The 16,140-nt window shown below is 32.5% G+C and overlaps 1 protein-coding gene across 1 annotated transcript; it reads left to right on the top strand.

The window, feature by feature from the left end:
- The first annotated feature begins 3,180 nt into the window (after positions 1 to 3,180).
- LOC143047433 (uncharacterized) lies at positions 3,181 to 15,602 on the top strand. Its single transcript, XM_076220492.1, has 6 exons — positions 3,181 to 3,339; positions 6,784 to 7,152; positions 10,464 to 10,817; positions 11,861 to 12,574; positions 13,803 to 13,906; positions 14,665 to 15,602. Exons 1-6 carry the CDS (start codon positions 3,288 to 3,290, stop codon positions 15,187 to 15,189), a joined length of 2,118 nt encoding a protein of 705 aa, XP_076076607.1. The 5' UTR covers positions 3,181 to 3,287; the 3' UTR covers positions 15,190 to 15,602.
- The last annotated feature ends 538 nt before the right edge of the window (positions 15,603 to 16,140 follow it).

Here is a 16,140-nt window from a genome sequence, read left to right as displayed (position 1 = left end):
GATGAGATGGTCGTGCCCATATGTAGCTTCAGTCTTCAAATTTGAATGTTTATGAATACACAAACACTATCAAAAAGTCACTAACTACATGTGATGCCAAAAAAGATTGGATGGAATTCGGTTGAACATCTGATCTCTACTCATATAATCCACATGAATATTTTATCTCTATACTGGCACTAGTATAATTTCTAGATATACAGGGATGCAAAGTAAATAAAAATGAGACCCCTAGTTTACAAACGTATCAATGTTTGCCGTTCAGAACTGTTTCTGATTCTAAATATTTGTTGAATATGGATGCATATAAATGTGTTGTAAAAGAGGATGTGTGGTCTGTATTTAACTTTAATGACAACATTCCAGCAAAACTCAAGCTAACCACACATGCAATATATTAACCAATATAAGGTAGCCACAATGTTATCAAAACTGAACACACATCTCATTTTGATGGCTCCTCAATGCTCTCCAACATTGTACTTGTTTGGTTTTATACAATGTAACCACTTTGATCTGAGCGTCACTGATGAGTCTTATTTAGACGAAACGCGCATCTGGCGTATTAAATTATAATCCTGGTACCTTTGAAAACTTTTTACACCACTGGGTCGATGCCACTGCTGGTGGACGTTTCGTCCTCGAGGTTATCACCAGCCCAGTAGTTAATAATTTTCAGTAAGAAATTATTGTTTTTGCAAACTTTTGAGCGCGAAAACAATTATTTTTGTTAATCTTAATTAAATGACGTCTAGTCCAAAATGTCGACATTGTTTACGTTTTCATGAGAAATTATGAATGAAATACATCAAATTGGGAATCTGCATCGGTGGACATGAATTAAAATTGTTAAACTGTCCTTTTAATTTTATTAAAATATGAGTGAACTTTAGGTGCAGTCTATAAAAATCCCCAAATTAGTTTAGATTAATATACTGTAAGTAATTTTATGGGCTATCTAGAAGAACTCAATATTAAAAATTCCTTGTTTTTCTTTATTTGAAAAAGCAACTTTGAATTCATACCGTGTTTCTAAACGTCATTATCACTGACCCCGAATAGCCTATGTTTTTAAAGTTTCATCACTTATTTACATTTTTTTGTAGGTTTCTTCAATAATTGACGAGGGAAATATTGAAAACATACCTGATCAAATTCCTCCTGTAAATCACTGTTTTACGGAAAGACACCAAAGAACTCTTGATGGAAATGATCATCAGCAAATATAACTTACAGAAAAAAGATCTGTAAATAAACAAATTTCAAATGATAAACGTAAAATATCATGAGTTGTTGTTGAAAGAGAACATATCAATAGATATAAGAAGATGAGGTATGAGTGCCAATGAGACAACTCTCCATCCAAATCACAATTTCTAAAAGTTAATCATTATAGGTCAAAGTACGGTCCTCAACACGGAGCCGTTCAGAACTGTTTCTGATTCTAAATATTTGTTGAATATGGATGCATATAAAATGTGTTGTAAAAGAGGATGTGTGGTCTGTATTTAACTTTAATGACAACATTCCAGCAAAACTCAAGCTAACCACACATGCAATATATTAACCAATATAAGGTAGCCACAATGTTATCAAAACTGAACACACATCTCATTTTGATGGCTCCTCAATGCTCTTCAACATTGTACTTGTTTGGTTTTATACAATGTAACCACTTTGATCTGAGCGTCACTGATGAGTCTTATTTAGACGAAACGCGCATCTGGCGTATTAAATTATAATCCTGGTACCTTTGAAAACTTTTTACACCACTGGGTCGATGCCACTGCTGGTGGACGTTTCGTCCTCGAGGTTATCACCAGCCCAGTAGTCAGCACTTTGTTGAATATCAATTATATGGTCATTTTTTTTTAATAAATTTCCTGTTTATAAAACTTTGTAATTTTTCGAAAAAAAACTAAGGATTTTCTTATCCCAGGAATATATTACCTTAGCCGTATTTGGCACAACTTTTTGGAATTTTGGCTCCTCAATGCTCTTCAACATTGTACTTGTTTGGCTTTAGAACCAATTTTATCTGAGCGTCACTGATGAGTCGTATTTAGACGAAGCGCGCGTCTGGCGTATTAAATTATAATCCTGGTACCTTTGATAACTTTTTGTATGTTAAAAAGCAGAGAGAATGATACAATTGTAATAATCGATTATAAGTCTTAAAAAAAGATAACGCCATAACAAACAAAAAACAAAAAACAAAAGCAAAACAAAATCAATGGGAATGTTTCCATATAACAATGACAATTAAATGTTTGAAATATAAAATAATTGAAATACCAAACGTCAAGTTAACTCATCATAGATACCAGCTGGTTGAAATTTTGTATTTGCGCCAGACGCAAGGAAAATTCAAAACGGAAAGTCCCTTACCTCATGGCAAAATCAAAAATTCAAACACACAAAACGAATGCTGTTTCCGCCAAACTTAAAAGGGTAAGGTCAATGTCACTTTGATTAATTTCACACCTAGGTCATTTCAAAGTCCTTAGAATTACTTTAATCACAAATGTATTCTTACTGATTGTTCTCTGTGCAAAATAACCTTTCATTCGTATCCTTTCAATAGTTAATTGTTCAATAGTTCATTACGTTTGATTGGAATCAATCTTTACAGAGATAACTGAAAACATTACACAGAAGACGGCGCTGTATTGTATCAAGTTTATACATATTTTAAAATTTCTTTCTATATTAACACCAACATTAGAACCTTTGATTTTTGTGTTTATTTAGTTCATACGTAATTATCTCTTTACATGCATGATTGATCTTTCTGTGCCTTAGTCCAATTTAAAGTTAATCAACTCAAATAAAATTTAACAGTATTTGGGAAATGCGGAACAGCATGTTTGGATCCAATTTGCATGTGAAATGTATCTTATTCTAGTGAACAGTAACACATTTTCATGTCATCATATTTATTTTAAAAGATTTATTATGTTATTTTTGAAAGTTCAAAAAACCGCTGAGGTATACTATAACATTATTCAAAATAGGTGTTTAAATTTTGATTGAAATAATGATAAAGGAAGGAGTCATTTAACTAATCTGTTGTTTAAGAATACACCCGATGATATTACGATTACATTTAAATTTTAAATTGAAACAATTGTATCCAACCGTCATTTTTAGGTCGTCCGACCCTTTAGATAGGGCATTATTCTATGTACAATCATTCAATAATACATCTCAATTCTGGTTCTTTGTTAAAATGCAGATACATATATATCCTGTTTGAATGTTTGTGTTTAGTATAATGGTTGACGGAAATGTCTAAACTCTGTGTGGTTGTTTGTGGATGTCTTTTTCTTTTGTTGAAAGGTATGTAAGGACTTTGAATAGAATGAAAGTTTATTGAATTTTGATCACCGGTATACTACTGTTGCCTTTATTGGTGTATATTCAACGTCTCTGAAGTAATAAATCGTAAAAAGAAATGATATTCAAAGATCCACACTATAGCTTTTTAGTAGATGTTTGATGGAAACTTACCTCTATAAAAGAAGACTAGTGACTCCATCTGGAATTATTCTGAAGATTCCTCATCCAGACAAAAAGCAATTAAAAGAAATCTTAAGACTTTCTAATATTTCGGGAAATGACTGTCGAAACAGCTCTCCATCCTCTTTATAGATTTGAACATAGATTAAATCATTTGTAATTTTAATTATTCATGTCGAACGATATAAAAATATACTTTATTTCAAAATCCAGGATTTAACATTGAAAGATAGACAAAACCCTGTGGAATTTGAATGTAAAGGAGTCCATATGATGTATCAAAACTATTTTTTAAGAATTTTTAATTATTACAGTTGATTCTTTCCTGGAAATATTCCAAAAATAGATTCAAATCTTTGTCAACAACTGTTCAGAGAAATATTTTTTAATCTCTTAGTTTAAGAATAAATGGTTGCCAGATAATTTTAATATACATATTACAAAAAGAAGAATTCAAAACAACTATGTGCACATGATTTATTTGTTTTACACAGTTTGATTTTGAAGAAAGGTCTACATAGTTAGTTACACTATTATTAACACGGTTTTATATTAATATTCTTGTAATTGTTATAAAATATATCAAATAACATAATAAGAAACTTAATCTAGATTTATATCCATTCTTTTTTTAGAAATTTACCTGTGACTTTACTTTTGTGGCATGGTTCCATTCATGTTACAGACACACACTTCGTTATTTTATAAAGCTGTTTTTGTGTACTGTCCTTAATTAATATGTTGTTTGTTGTTATTATGTGGTTAACATGTCGAAATATACTATTATATTATTTATTTATATATTTCTCTGTCTTTGGCGTTTTCATTAATTTGTACTGTATTCCTGTCATAAAATGTTGTCATTTCACCAGATATTTAACGTTGCCATAAAGCGCGGATGTTTGGCCAGTCACAAAACCAAGTTCAGCCCATCAATTTTTCTTAAAATGTCCTGTACCAAGTCAGGACTACGGCAGTTGATATCTAATAGTTTGTTTCTATGTATGTTGCATTGTTGTTTGTTTTTGTTGCACTTATATGTTCTGCTATTTCGTTGTTGTCCTCTTGTAGTTGATGTTGTTCGGTTTTAGTTTGTAAGACGGATTTGTTTTCTCTCAATCGGTTTATGACTTTTGAACAGCGGTATACTACTGTTGCCTTTATTTATCTTAAAGTTGCAATTCACCCACCTGCTCCAATGTTTCATTTGTTATCTATCTAATTCTTAAATCGCTGACTCCTGAAATAAGATATTTTAAAAACTAGTTTTGATAAATACATGATGAATATAAACATGAAAGTAAGCACCAAGGTTACAATTCCCTCAAACCACTACTCAGACTGCTTCGTTTTCATGATATTCTCTCGTGTTTATGTAGTTATAATGTGGGTAACCGCGTTTCTGATGAAGTATAAAAATTGAGAAAAAAAACTTCGTACCCAACAATTTTTTAAATTGTAATTTAAAAAATTATTATTTTACTCTTTTCTTTTTTATCGATTATGACTAAAAAAGTTGCATTTGTCGGTTTTTTTTTGACAGTATAAGGTATAAAACAACTAATTCTGCCCGACCAAAAAAAAAAAACAAACAAACAAACAAAGAGGTAGAACATATTTTAACCAACATAGCTGTAAAATTTTCGATAAGTAAAATACTTGGGTAAATTTGGTATCAAAGCCTAAGGACTTAGGTTCACAATAGAAGCCCTGTGAAAAGTTAGTTTTGTTAAAAAAAAGAATTAGGAAATTAAGATAGGAGAGCATATTCTTCCTGTTGCTTAGATCCGAAGTACCTGTTTTTGTATTACACAACTTCCTTGAACCAGTCTGCTCTAATAAGTAGTGAAATGAATATTGTTTTTTTTAGCACACATCTAAATAAACTCATCATAGATACCAGGACTAAATTAAGTATATACGCCAGACGCGCGTTTCGTCTACAAAAGACTCATCATTGACGCTCGAATCCCAAAAAGTTAAAAAGGCCAAATAAAGTACGAAGTTGAAGAGCATTGAGGATCAAAATTCCTAAAAGTTTTGCCAAATGTAGCTAAGCTAATCTATGCCTGAGGTAGAAAAGCCTTAGTATTTCATGTAATTCAAAAATTTGTAAACAGTAAATTTATAAATATAACCCTTTCAATGACAATTCATGTCAGCACAAAAAGTGCTGACTCTTAGGCTTGTGATACCCTCGGGGAAATAAATCTCCACCAGCAACCGCAACGACCCAGTGGTTGTAAATAAACTCATTATAGATACCAGGACTAAATTAAGTATATACGCCAGACGCGCGTTTCGTCTACAAAAGACTCATCATTGACGCTCGAATCCCAAAAAGTTAAAAAGGCCAAATAAAGTACGAAGTTGAAGAGCATTGAGGATCAAAATTCCTAAAAGTTTTGCCAAATGTAGCTAAGCTAATCTATGCCTGAGGTAGAAAAGCCTTAGTATTTCATGTAATTCAAAAATTTGTAAACAGTAAATTTATAAATATAACCCTATCAATGACAATTCATGTCAGCACAAAAAGTGCTGACTATTAGGCTTGTGATACCCTCGGGGAAATAAATCTCCACCAGCAACGGAATCGACCCAGTGGTTGTAAATAAACTCATCATAGATACCAGGACTAAATTAAGTATATACGCCAGACGCGCGTTTCGTCTACAAAAGACTCATCAGTGACGCTCGAATTCAAAAAAGTTAAAAAGGCCAAAATAAGTACGAAGTTGAAGAGCATTGAGGACCAAAATTTCTAAAAGTTTTGCCAAATACAGCTAAGCTAACCTATGCCTGAGGTAGAAAAGCCTTAGTTTATCATAAAATTCAAAAATTTGTAAACAGTAAATTTATAAATATAACCGTATAAATGACAATTCATTTAACTGATGAGAGTGGAGAAATATTGTAATTAACGTGTAATAGTAGTAAAATTTGTTTCTCTAATGAATGATTCCTTCACTTTCAAAGATTTACAGAACGTTGTTTTCTTTATATTTGACGTCTTCACACATGGTCGCCTTTTTGCATTACGTCACAATAATAAATTCAAGAAAAACCAAGAAAACTTCACGTCTTAATTAAATTTCGACCTATCATTTGCCGAGAACAATTATTTCAATAGTGAGGAGAATAATATTTTTTTCACAATTGGTTGAGAAATGTAAAAACAGTGAAAAAAATATCAAGAATGGACACATTTAAATTGTTTTCCTATAAATGAAGATAACATTTCTAAAAAGCTGTTTTTATGTTTAGGAACTTCGACGTTAGAACTGAAATCATACTCTGCATGTTACGGCATATTATTTGAAAACTACCTCCAACCATCATGTTCGACTGGAGAGAAAATGGCCGTCGTTGGTCTCACTGCCTTGGCAAAAGAACTGAGTACATCATGTCCAATACAGGTTACAACACCGAATACTGTACCAGAAACATGCTGTCAATATGACCCGATAGACTGTTCTATACGTTACATAGGGGACACATACAGAAAATATTATAAACAGTGCAACGGCAACGTTGGGTGCACCATACAAGTATCATGGGTAAATGCAAATTGTAATCAGACTGTTTATCTGGCCAGAACCAATTACATGAAGATGGATTATTATTGTATTTCAAGTAAGTAACAAAAAGGATTGATCTACACATGTAAATGTCTTTTGATTTTCTTGTACGAATGTAACTGTGCCATATGCAAAAAGAGGTGTAATCATTAAACGACATGAATAATGTGATATGCCCTATTGACTAGTAAAACCAGACTGATTTTGAGTATTGTTGTATTATTCAAGTATTCACCAATGATTTTGATACAATATGGTACTTACTTAAGATGACAATATAGAAGAGGGGGGCAAGGGGGTCCCAATAACAGCAAAACAGCAAATTGATTTGGCTCATAACAGATAACAAGGAATTAAAATGGACAAAAACAGATAACAGTAAATGAAATATTAAAATAATTCGGTCTTTGACAAATCAGTATTTCTTATTACGCCGGATATAATTCTTTGTAATGCATTCCATTTTTAACCGGATTTTTGTGACAAAAATGTCAGTTATTGATTTGGGGATGTACGGCGGGCGGGCGGGCGGGCGGTCGGGCGTCAATCAAATGTTGTCCGTGCATTAACTCATGAACCGTTCAACCAAAGCTTTTAAAATTTTAATATGGTGTTACTGACAACTAAATGAAGGTCAAGTTCAATAATGGCGATTTTGACTTTTACCGTTCAGGAGTTATGGTTCTTGAAAGATTGAAAAATGGAGTTTCCAGTCTTGTCCGTGCATTTTCGCATGAACTGTTCTACCTAAGCTTCCTAAATTTTAATATGTTGTTACTGATGACAAAATGGAGTGCAAGATCAATAATGGCGATTTTGACTTTTACCGTTCAGGAGTTATGGTTCTTGAAAGATTGAAAAATGGAGTTTCCAGTCGTGTCCGTGCATTTACGCATGAACTGTTCTACCTAAGCTTCCCAAATTTTAATATGTTGTTACTGATGACATAATAGAAGTCAAGTTTAATAATGACGATTTTGACTTTTACTGTTCAGGAGTTATGGTTCTTGAAAGATTGAAAAATGGTGTTTCCAGTCGTGTCCGTGCATTTTCTCATGAACTGTTTTACCAAAGCTTTTGAAATTTTTATATGTTGTTACTGATGGTAAATTAGAGGTCAAGTTCAATAATGACGATCAGTTTGACTTTTACCGTTCAGGAGTTATGGTTCTTGAAAGATTGTGAAATGGCGTTTCCATTCACGTTGTTGCATTTACTCATGAACCATTCAATCTAAGCTTTTCAAATTTTAAGATGTTGATACTGATGACAAAATGGAGGTCAAATTTGATATTGACGATTTTCACTTTCACCATTCATCAGTAATGGTTCTTGTGATATTGCCAGGACACAAATAAATATTAATAAATCCGGTTTGCTGTCGTTGTGACAGCCTCTTGTTTATGACTATGTTTTTAGTATTAATTTATGTATCTAGAATGTGTTTAAATTACTACTCAATATAATATTATAATATTTTTTATACGCTCGTTTACGGAACGTATTCTGGTATACTGTTGTCCGTCTGTTGTCAACATGTCGGACATTAACTCAAAAACTCTTTAACCATTTGCATTAAACTTTGGGAAATTGTTTATATCTATTGACGTGAGCTCCCTTTTTTTTTTTTAAATTTTAGATTTTAAGTTTCTTGGTAATGGGTTTTTATTCAATAGATTTGGTGTTTTTTTTCTTTCAGTTTTCTGATAATATTTCAAAAATGCTTTCACAAAGCAAGGAATTTTGGTGAATTGTTTATATCTATTAACATGAGGTAACTTTCAATTTTTATAAATTTTAGATTTTACGTTTCCGAGTTAACGGGTTTTATTAATTAAAAAGGGGTGATTTTCCAGTTTTCAGACATTTACACAAAAATGTTTTCAGCAGTTCTCATGAAACGTTGGTGTATTGTTTATATCTATATATTGACTGAAGCTCCCTTTGTTGCTAATCAAAAACGTGACCTAAAAGAGTTTAAAGTGTAAGTACTTCGAACGAATTTTGTCACTCTAACAGCAATTTATTCCACTATTTTCAAAGGCCTTATTTGAACAATTTTTTATCAGCTAAGGTTTTTGATTGAACCAAGTGTACTAGTAAGTAGAATACATAGTTTAGTAGGGAAACAATGGCTTGAAACGAAATAAATCTTTGTTTGTAATGAGTTATGTGCAGCTTCAGACCCAAGTACATGGTTGAAACTTTCATTGTACAATGCATTTGGTTCTGCTTTGAAAAGAATCACAGAGCTGAGTCTATGTACCATATTATATAAAAGGTTAAGTGGTTGTTAGGACCTAGTCCTTAATTAAGATCCTTGTCAGATATTCCTGGCCATATGTTTTCCTTTTTGTCATATTAAGAATTGTTTTAATTTAATATGTTCGTACGGAAATCAAGGAACATTATTCTCATACAAAAAATTAAGATAATTCCACATACACATTCATAAAAAAATGGAATTTATTACAAAGGATAATCATAAGATATACTTGAATTGTCCTGGACCTCACTTCTGTGATGGGTATATGTTAATGGAATCCTTCTCTGAATACGGGACAAACATATTGGTAGTGGTAGACCCCAATGGCCAATGATCTTCAATTTATACCGAATATTGACTGTCAAAAAAATGCTAACATTCCAATTTTCAATAACAGTTAACAGTAAATACATTATCACAATAACAGATAACAAAAAAACTAAAAGCCCAATAACAGCTAACAAAGAATAAGACAATAACAGCTAACAGCAAATATATTTTCAAAATAACAGATAACAAAGAATTAAAGTGCCCCATAACAGCATAACAGTTAAACCCCTTGCCCACCCTCATAGAAGAACACGACATTCCATTTTAAGCAAGAAATGTTTATGCGACAGTCATTTTTGCTTCTTGTTATCTTTAAGTTTTGTACAATGAACAACACTCTAACCAATGACAAGCTTTATATGTAAGCTGAACACATTTTGATTATTTTTTATAGCGACGCCTTTTAAATATCTGACACTTTATTTTCAAATACTTATTTATTATAATCATTGTATACGTTTAAAGAAGATTTTAGGCATACATGGATGAGATAGCACCCACACAACATAAAGACTTATAGGAGCTACTTCAATACACGAGTGTATATACAATAGATCAAGTTTTCAATCGCCTAGGAACTGTAACAGAAATACATGAAATAGAAAATACTTTTATTTCCCTAAATGAATAAGTGTATTGTTGTCTAAAAACGAATGAATAAAGAAACAGAAGCCTACAAAGATCTTTCTTTCTAAAACATAAATATTTTTGTCATCTCACCAGTTCTAACATGTTCTTGATAACTTGGAATTATTTATCTTTATTTGCAGCTCAAGGTCTAGACCCTTGTTCAAGTTTAAACACAAAAGACAGCCGAGTTTTTCTATGGAACCCTGGATACCCTTCATCCCCTCTAACAGGATCGACAGCCTGCACATGCTCCATTGAGGCTTCGTGTGATTCTACTGTAAGGTTAACAGCACTAGACCTTAGACTGGGTTCCACTACAGCTTGTAATCAAAGTATAACAATAACTGATGGAGCTACAGTACTGGCATTTGACTGTAATGATAACAATGATTACCTACCTACCACGCTTTATGTTAGTACCTCTCACTTCATACAGATACAGATCAATAGTTTCTTAGAAACACCCGATGGATATTATTTTATATTACTTGAAGGTACTTTACACATTTTACTGTATATTCTCTATTTTTGTCGAGTGATATATGTACACGACTTCCGCATTTAATATAACGTGAATGATTATATATCATCGCGCATTTTTCTCTCTCGCATATGACTACATAAAAGAATTGAATATTACAAACTGAATCCACCTCGAAGAAGAATGGAAAGGATTTAAAGCTTTTATGTTTAAAAGTATCCAAGAAAAATTAGCTGGAATACTGTATCTTATCTATAGCACTTTAAAAAGTATGTTTTGATTTTTCCTTTGTTACTTTAAACAAGACAAATAAAGGCAACAGTAGTATACAGCTGTTTAAAAGTCATGAATCGATTGAGAGAAAACAAATCCAGGTAACAACACTAGTAACTCAAGCACATCCTGATTCCAACCAAAACAAACATGTTTGTTTTTTTCTAAATGTAGATTTTCCATATCTGATTGGTTACTTCATTTAAGCATAATTTTCTTTGTAAATGATGTCACAACTTACTCAATGTTCAACTATTATCTTGTATAATGCTTGCATTGCGGAAACATCATCAGTACTTAGTAGTGTAGTCTTAGGGAATATGTATTTTTATATTTATTCGTGGTGAAATTATTCAACATGGCATATTCTTTCCTTTCATACAATTAGATTATTACATAGTTTCATAGTTTTAAAATATTGGACTTGTTCTTCAGATTATAATTATCCTGATTTAATAGTTATAAGTTTATAATTTTTTTCTTATCAAATTGTTTTGAATTAATGTGCTTTAGGTTTTAACAATGATCTGTATATAGTGATTTGTGAAAAGTCAGTCCATTTGTTGTTTTTTTTTCTTTTTTTTTCTTGTTTATGAATGGTTTTAGTGGTAGATTTTTTACATACATATTTATAGGTCGTGCTTTCTTTTTTTTTATCTTTTATAAGTCTTACATCTCCTTCCATACTTTACACATAATCTTCGTAGTAATTGCATGATACTTAGAAGTTTAGGAAATTATTTGACATAATTTTTCGTGTTTAATTTGAATTTTTATTAACAGGAACATCTCCAGGTGCAGAATTAACATTATCGTGTGCCAGTACAGCGCAATCTACACCTGTTGTACCTTCCACTAGTTTACCAGTTTGTCCAAGTACCGATATCACAACTGAGAGTACAACTCAGCCGCCAGAAACTACAACAGAAGATAAATTCAGTTCAGCTGTTCTGATTTCATCAGTTAAAAGCACCACCGTCGAGTCAGAAACATCTACTTCTATTCTTCGCACAGACTCTTCAACAAATGACGTCAACACCATTGTGTATACTACTGGCGGGAAAACAATTACTGCTGGTACAGGCACAGAAATGGAAGTTTCCAGGGCAAGTGAAATCACAATGACAACAACCAGTGGAACAAAAGGGACTGCAGAAACAATAACAGAATTGAATGCAGCTACAACTAATGAAATAACAAGACCAAGTGGGATGCAAACAAAGGGAACTTTGGCAATGATATTGAATACAACAGACAACACTAATTCAAAACCAACCACTTCGAAAACAACGACCAATACTTCAATAACGAAACCAATTTTTGTTTCTCTTGGATGGACATCTACAGAAAAAGACATACGTGCTAATGTAACTTCTTCGACATTATCCTCAGACAGTGAGAGTTTACAAACGACAACTTCTCGTGTAAATGAGCAGACGACACATACAAATGTCACAGATACTGACAACGAGGAAGCGTCACCAACTAGTAGCAAGTGTAAGTAATCACGGTAATTAGTAGCAAGTGTACGTAACCACGGCAAAGAGTAATGTGTGGTAGTAATCATGGTAAAAACTAACAAGTGTAAGTAGTCGTGACAAAGAGAGGTAAGTGTAAGTGATCATGATAAAGAGAGGTAAGAAATCTTGATTAACAGTAGCAAGTGCAACTAATTATGGTTAAGAGAAGTAAGTAATCATGTTAAAAGGTAGTAACAAGAAACAAGAGTAAGTATTCATGGTTAAAAGAAGCAAGTGTAAGTAATCATGGTAAAATGTTGCCAGTATACTAGTTAGGGTAAAAAATTGTCAGTATAAGTTATCATTGTAAAAAGAAGCAAGTATATGTATTAATGATAAAAAGGAACTAGTGTAAGTAGTCATGTTAAAAGTAGCAAGTGTTAGTAATCATGGTAAAAAAGTAGCAAGTGCACATAGTCATGGTAAAAATTAGCAAGTGCACGTAGTCATGGTAAAAAGTAGCAAGTGTAAATAATCAGGGATAAAAGAACACGAATGAAAGAGATGTAGAGGATTCGTCTATGAAACAGAAACTCAAAGACATAATTACTTTTAAAATTAGATCCGTAGGACAACATCATAGTCTAAACAATAGCACGAGCATACGAAGGGTTAAAGGAAGTCTGTTTTCAGATCTCAACTTTCCCTCATATTTAGAGTTTGGTGACAAAACAATAGCATTAGTTAAAATTCTTGGTACTTGTTTTTTCCGTAGATAGTGCTTACATGTTGTATTACCTATTCGAATGACTTAAACTACCTATGTACAATGTAGTATATGTTGAAGTATTAATATAAAGTGTTTAGACTAAAACAAAACTAATTATATATCGACAAGCTTGAAAAGATTATAAACAAAAAATACAAAAACGACCCCCCACCCCAAAAAAATTAATCCCAACAAAACAAACAAATAAACAAACAAACGGTAACGCTTATACTCCGCTGGAACTCTGGTTATATCCTGCTAGATGTTATGTCCAATGAAATACATCCTTAGTTTGAGGCGTTGTTAAATTATATATTTCCGTCTCAAAATAACTAAATTCAAATATTTAGTACAACAATTAATTCATCACATGGTCAAAGGACATACAATTGTACTCGTCAAAGTTAACTATTGAGGACAGAACTTCTTAAACAGTAAAATACATTTGCGAATATATCATTTTTTTTAAGTAATTTATTTTTCTTTCTGCTTTTAGCGACGATCATTGGAGTTTCGATTGTATTAATTGTGATATGTGCCTTGGTAATGGTGTTCTTTCTGCATAGAGATAAAATTAAAGAAAAGTGTTGTAAAAAGAAGGTAAGTGCAAACGATGTTCTAGTGGGAAAATCAATGAAACATTACGCAATGTATTTAGAAAAAAACAAGAGACAAAACACGGATAATGAATGTTCAAATAGATGTGTCTCAGTTATTCAATTGTTTGACTGACATTCATCATTCAATCAGAGTTTACGACTGTTTATTTCTGAATAAAAAATCCCGTACGTGCTCGCCATGATAAGTTTTACAATCCGTAGTAATATTCATAACAACACTAGCAAAAAGCTTGATTTTAAACAATTCTCAAAGAAATTCATATGTTGCTTCGCTTTAATCTATCCATCTTAATCATAGTTGTAAGAGTTTTCTGTTTTCTAATTAAGATGTGGTATGAGTAAACTTCAAATTTACTCGATAAATAAGTCAACAGAATTATTGGAATGTAGTACGTTATTTAAGAAATCAAGAATCAGTGAATTATATCATTTTATTGTCAGAGCCATTGAATGACTTCCATTTCAGATGAATGTATCTGAGATCACCCCCAGTTTTTGGTGGGGTTCGTGTTGCTCAGTATTTAGTGTTCGATGTTGTTTCTTGTGTACTATTATTGGTCTGTTTGTCTTTTTCATTTTTAGCCATGGCGTTGTCAGTTTATTTTTTTTTTAGATTGATGAGTTTGTCTTTTCGCCCCTCTTTTAAACCGGAATTACCAAAGCATAACTTCATTTACAAATGTATGACTCAAACTAGTCTTCGGTTTAAAATTCATTCAACAAATTATGATTTTGTAGATTTCTGTAGAAACCAATGAAGATGTCAATCCATTATACCATACTATATTTGACGAGAATTTTAACATTGAAAACAGAGCTAAGCCATTACAGCTTCCGCCATTAATGCACAGATTCAATGAAGGACGTCAAAAAACCTTCATTGAAAAAGAGTCAAAGAAAGACAAGAACAAAAGTAAGAAGACAAAATCTGGATTGGCTAATACACAAATTCCCAAAGAACAGTACGAGGGGTCGGGAATTGTTGCTGATAAGGCAATCAAACCAAAGAAAAAGAAAAAGAGAAAGAAATTATCACAGATTTTGAAAGACAGTGAACCCGAGTATACTCCGAAGCCAAGATCTTACGGAAAGAGTACTTTTTCGCCTGACATCGGGAATTTTTTGGCGGATGTTGATGTGAATCACAGGTTCAGACGTACCTCCATTATAGATATAACTGATCCTCAAGGTCATTTAGAGAAATCTGTAGAGATCAATACTATAGTCAATGTTAAACCGCAAGATGCATCGTCAAATATATGATATACTAACTATCATTCTTTCGCAAACAATTTTTGGGATATATATGGATCTATCTGTCCGTAAATCCATCAGTCCGGCCGTCCGTTCCTTTCGTTCGTTCGTCTGTTCGTTCATATGTCTGTATGTTTGTTTGTCCGTGTGGCATGTCCGCGCAACTTCTCGTGAAGTGACTGGCTGAAATGCTATAAAAAACATCCAACAATTGTAGAATACTTCCTGAGGATCTGTACCAAGGAAAGCAATCCCAATCCAAGAAAAGAAAATATTCGCATTTACTTTCTACGTTAAATTAATAGTATTGTAGGCCGGGGTTATAATTTGTAAGTTTCACTCACAGTTCTAGTTGATATTGTATTTATCTATCCGATTTGTATTTATTTTATCTGTTTCATTAAACCAATAAAAATCTCAAACATGTCTTGTAAATATGCGACAAGACGTTATCACAATACAGACATGTATATGATGAAATATGACAATATTTTATTTTGAAATATAGAGTGCCAGACGGGTATATTAAAGTTAACTAGGAATAATGAATCGATTTCCTCGTAGTTTTATTTCTGTTACAGCCGATAGATAACTTTTGAGTTCGATGTATTTCCGTCAAAAACTTTGGTTTTAGTTAACGTCACTCGTGCGTTTAGGTGCGTCATGACTTCCGTTTCAATGTTGAGCGAGTGGTTGAAAAACTATAAAGTTATAAAATTTGCACGAATAATTCGACAAATCAAACTCTCATAATTGACATTCTGCACTGCATCGTTAGGGAATTGTGATTAGTTACCTACGGAACAGATATTTTTTCTAGTTTACACTGCACAATGCCGATCACTTAGATGCTTGATGAACGTTCATAGTGCAGGGATACAGGCGAGCCCCTCTATCTGGTAAATGACGTCACAAAGGCGCATGTAATTGACAAGTTTTCTCCTGTGACGGATGAACTCG

The sequence above is a fragment of the Mytilus galloprovincialis genome, chromosome 10 (genome assembly GCF_965363235.1).
Source record: "Mytilus galloprovincialis chromosome 10, xbMytGall1.hap1.1, whole genome shotgun sequence".
Lineage (NCBI taxonomy): Eukaryota > Metazoa > Mollusca > Bivalvia > Mytilida > Mytilidae > Mytilus > Mytilus galloprovincialis.
The sequence above is the reverse complement of the archived record's forward strand: the minus strand, read 5'-3'. Positions and strand labels throughout refer to the sequence as shown.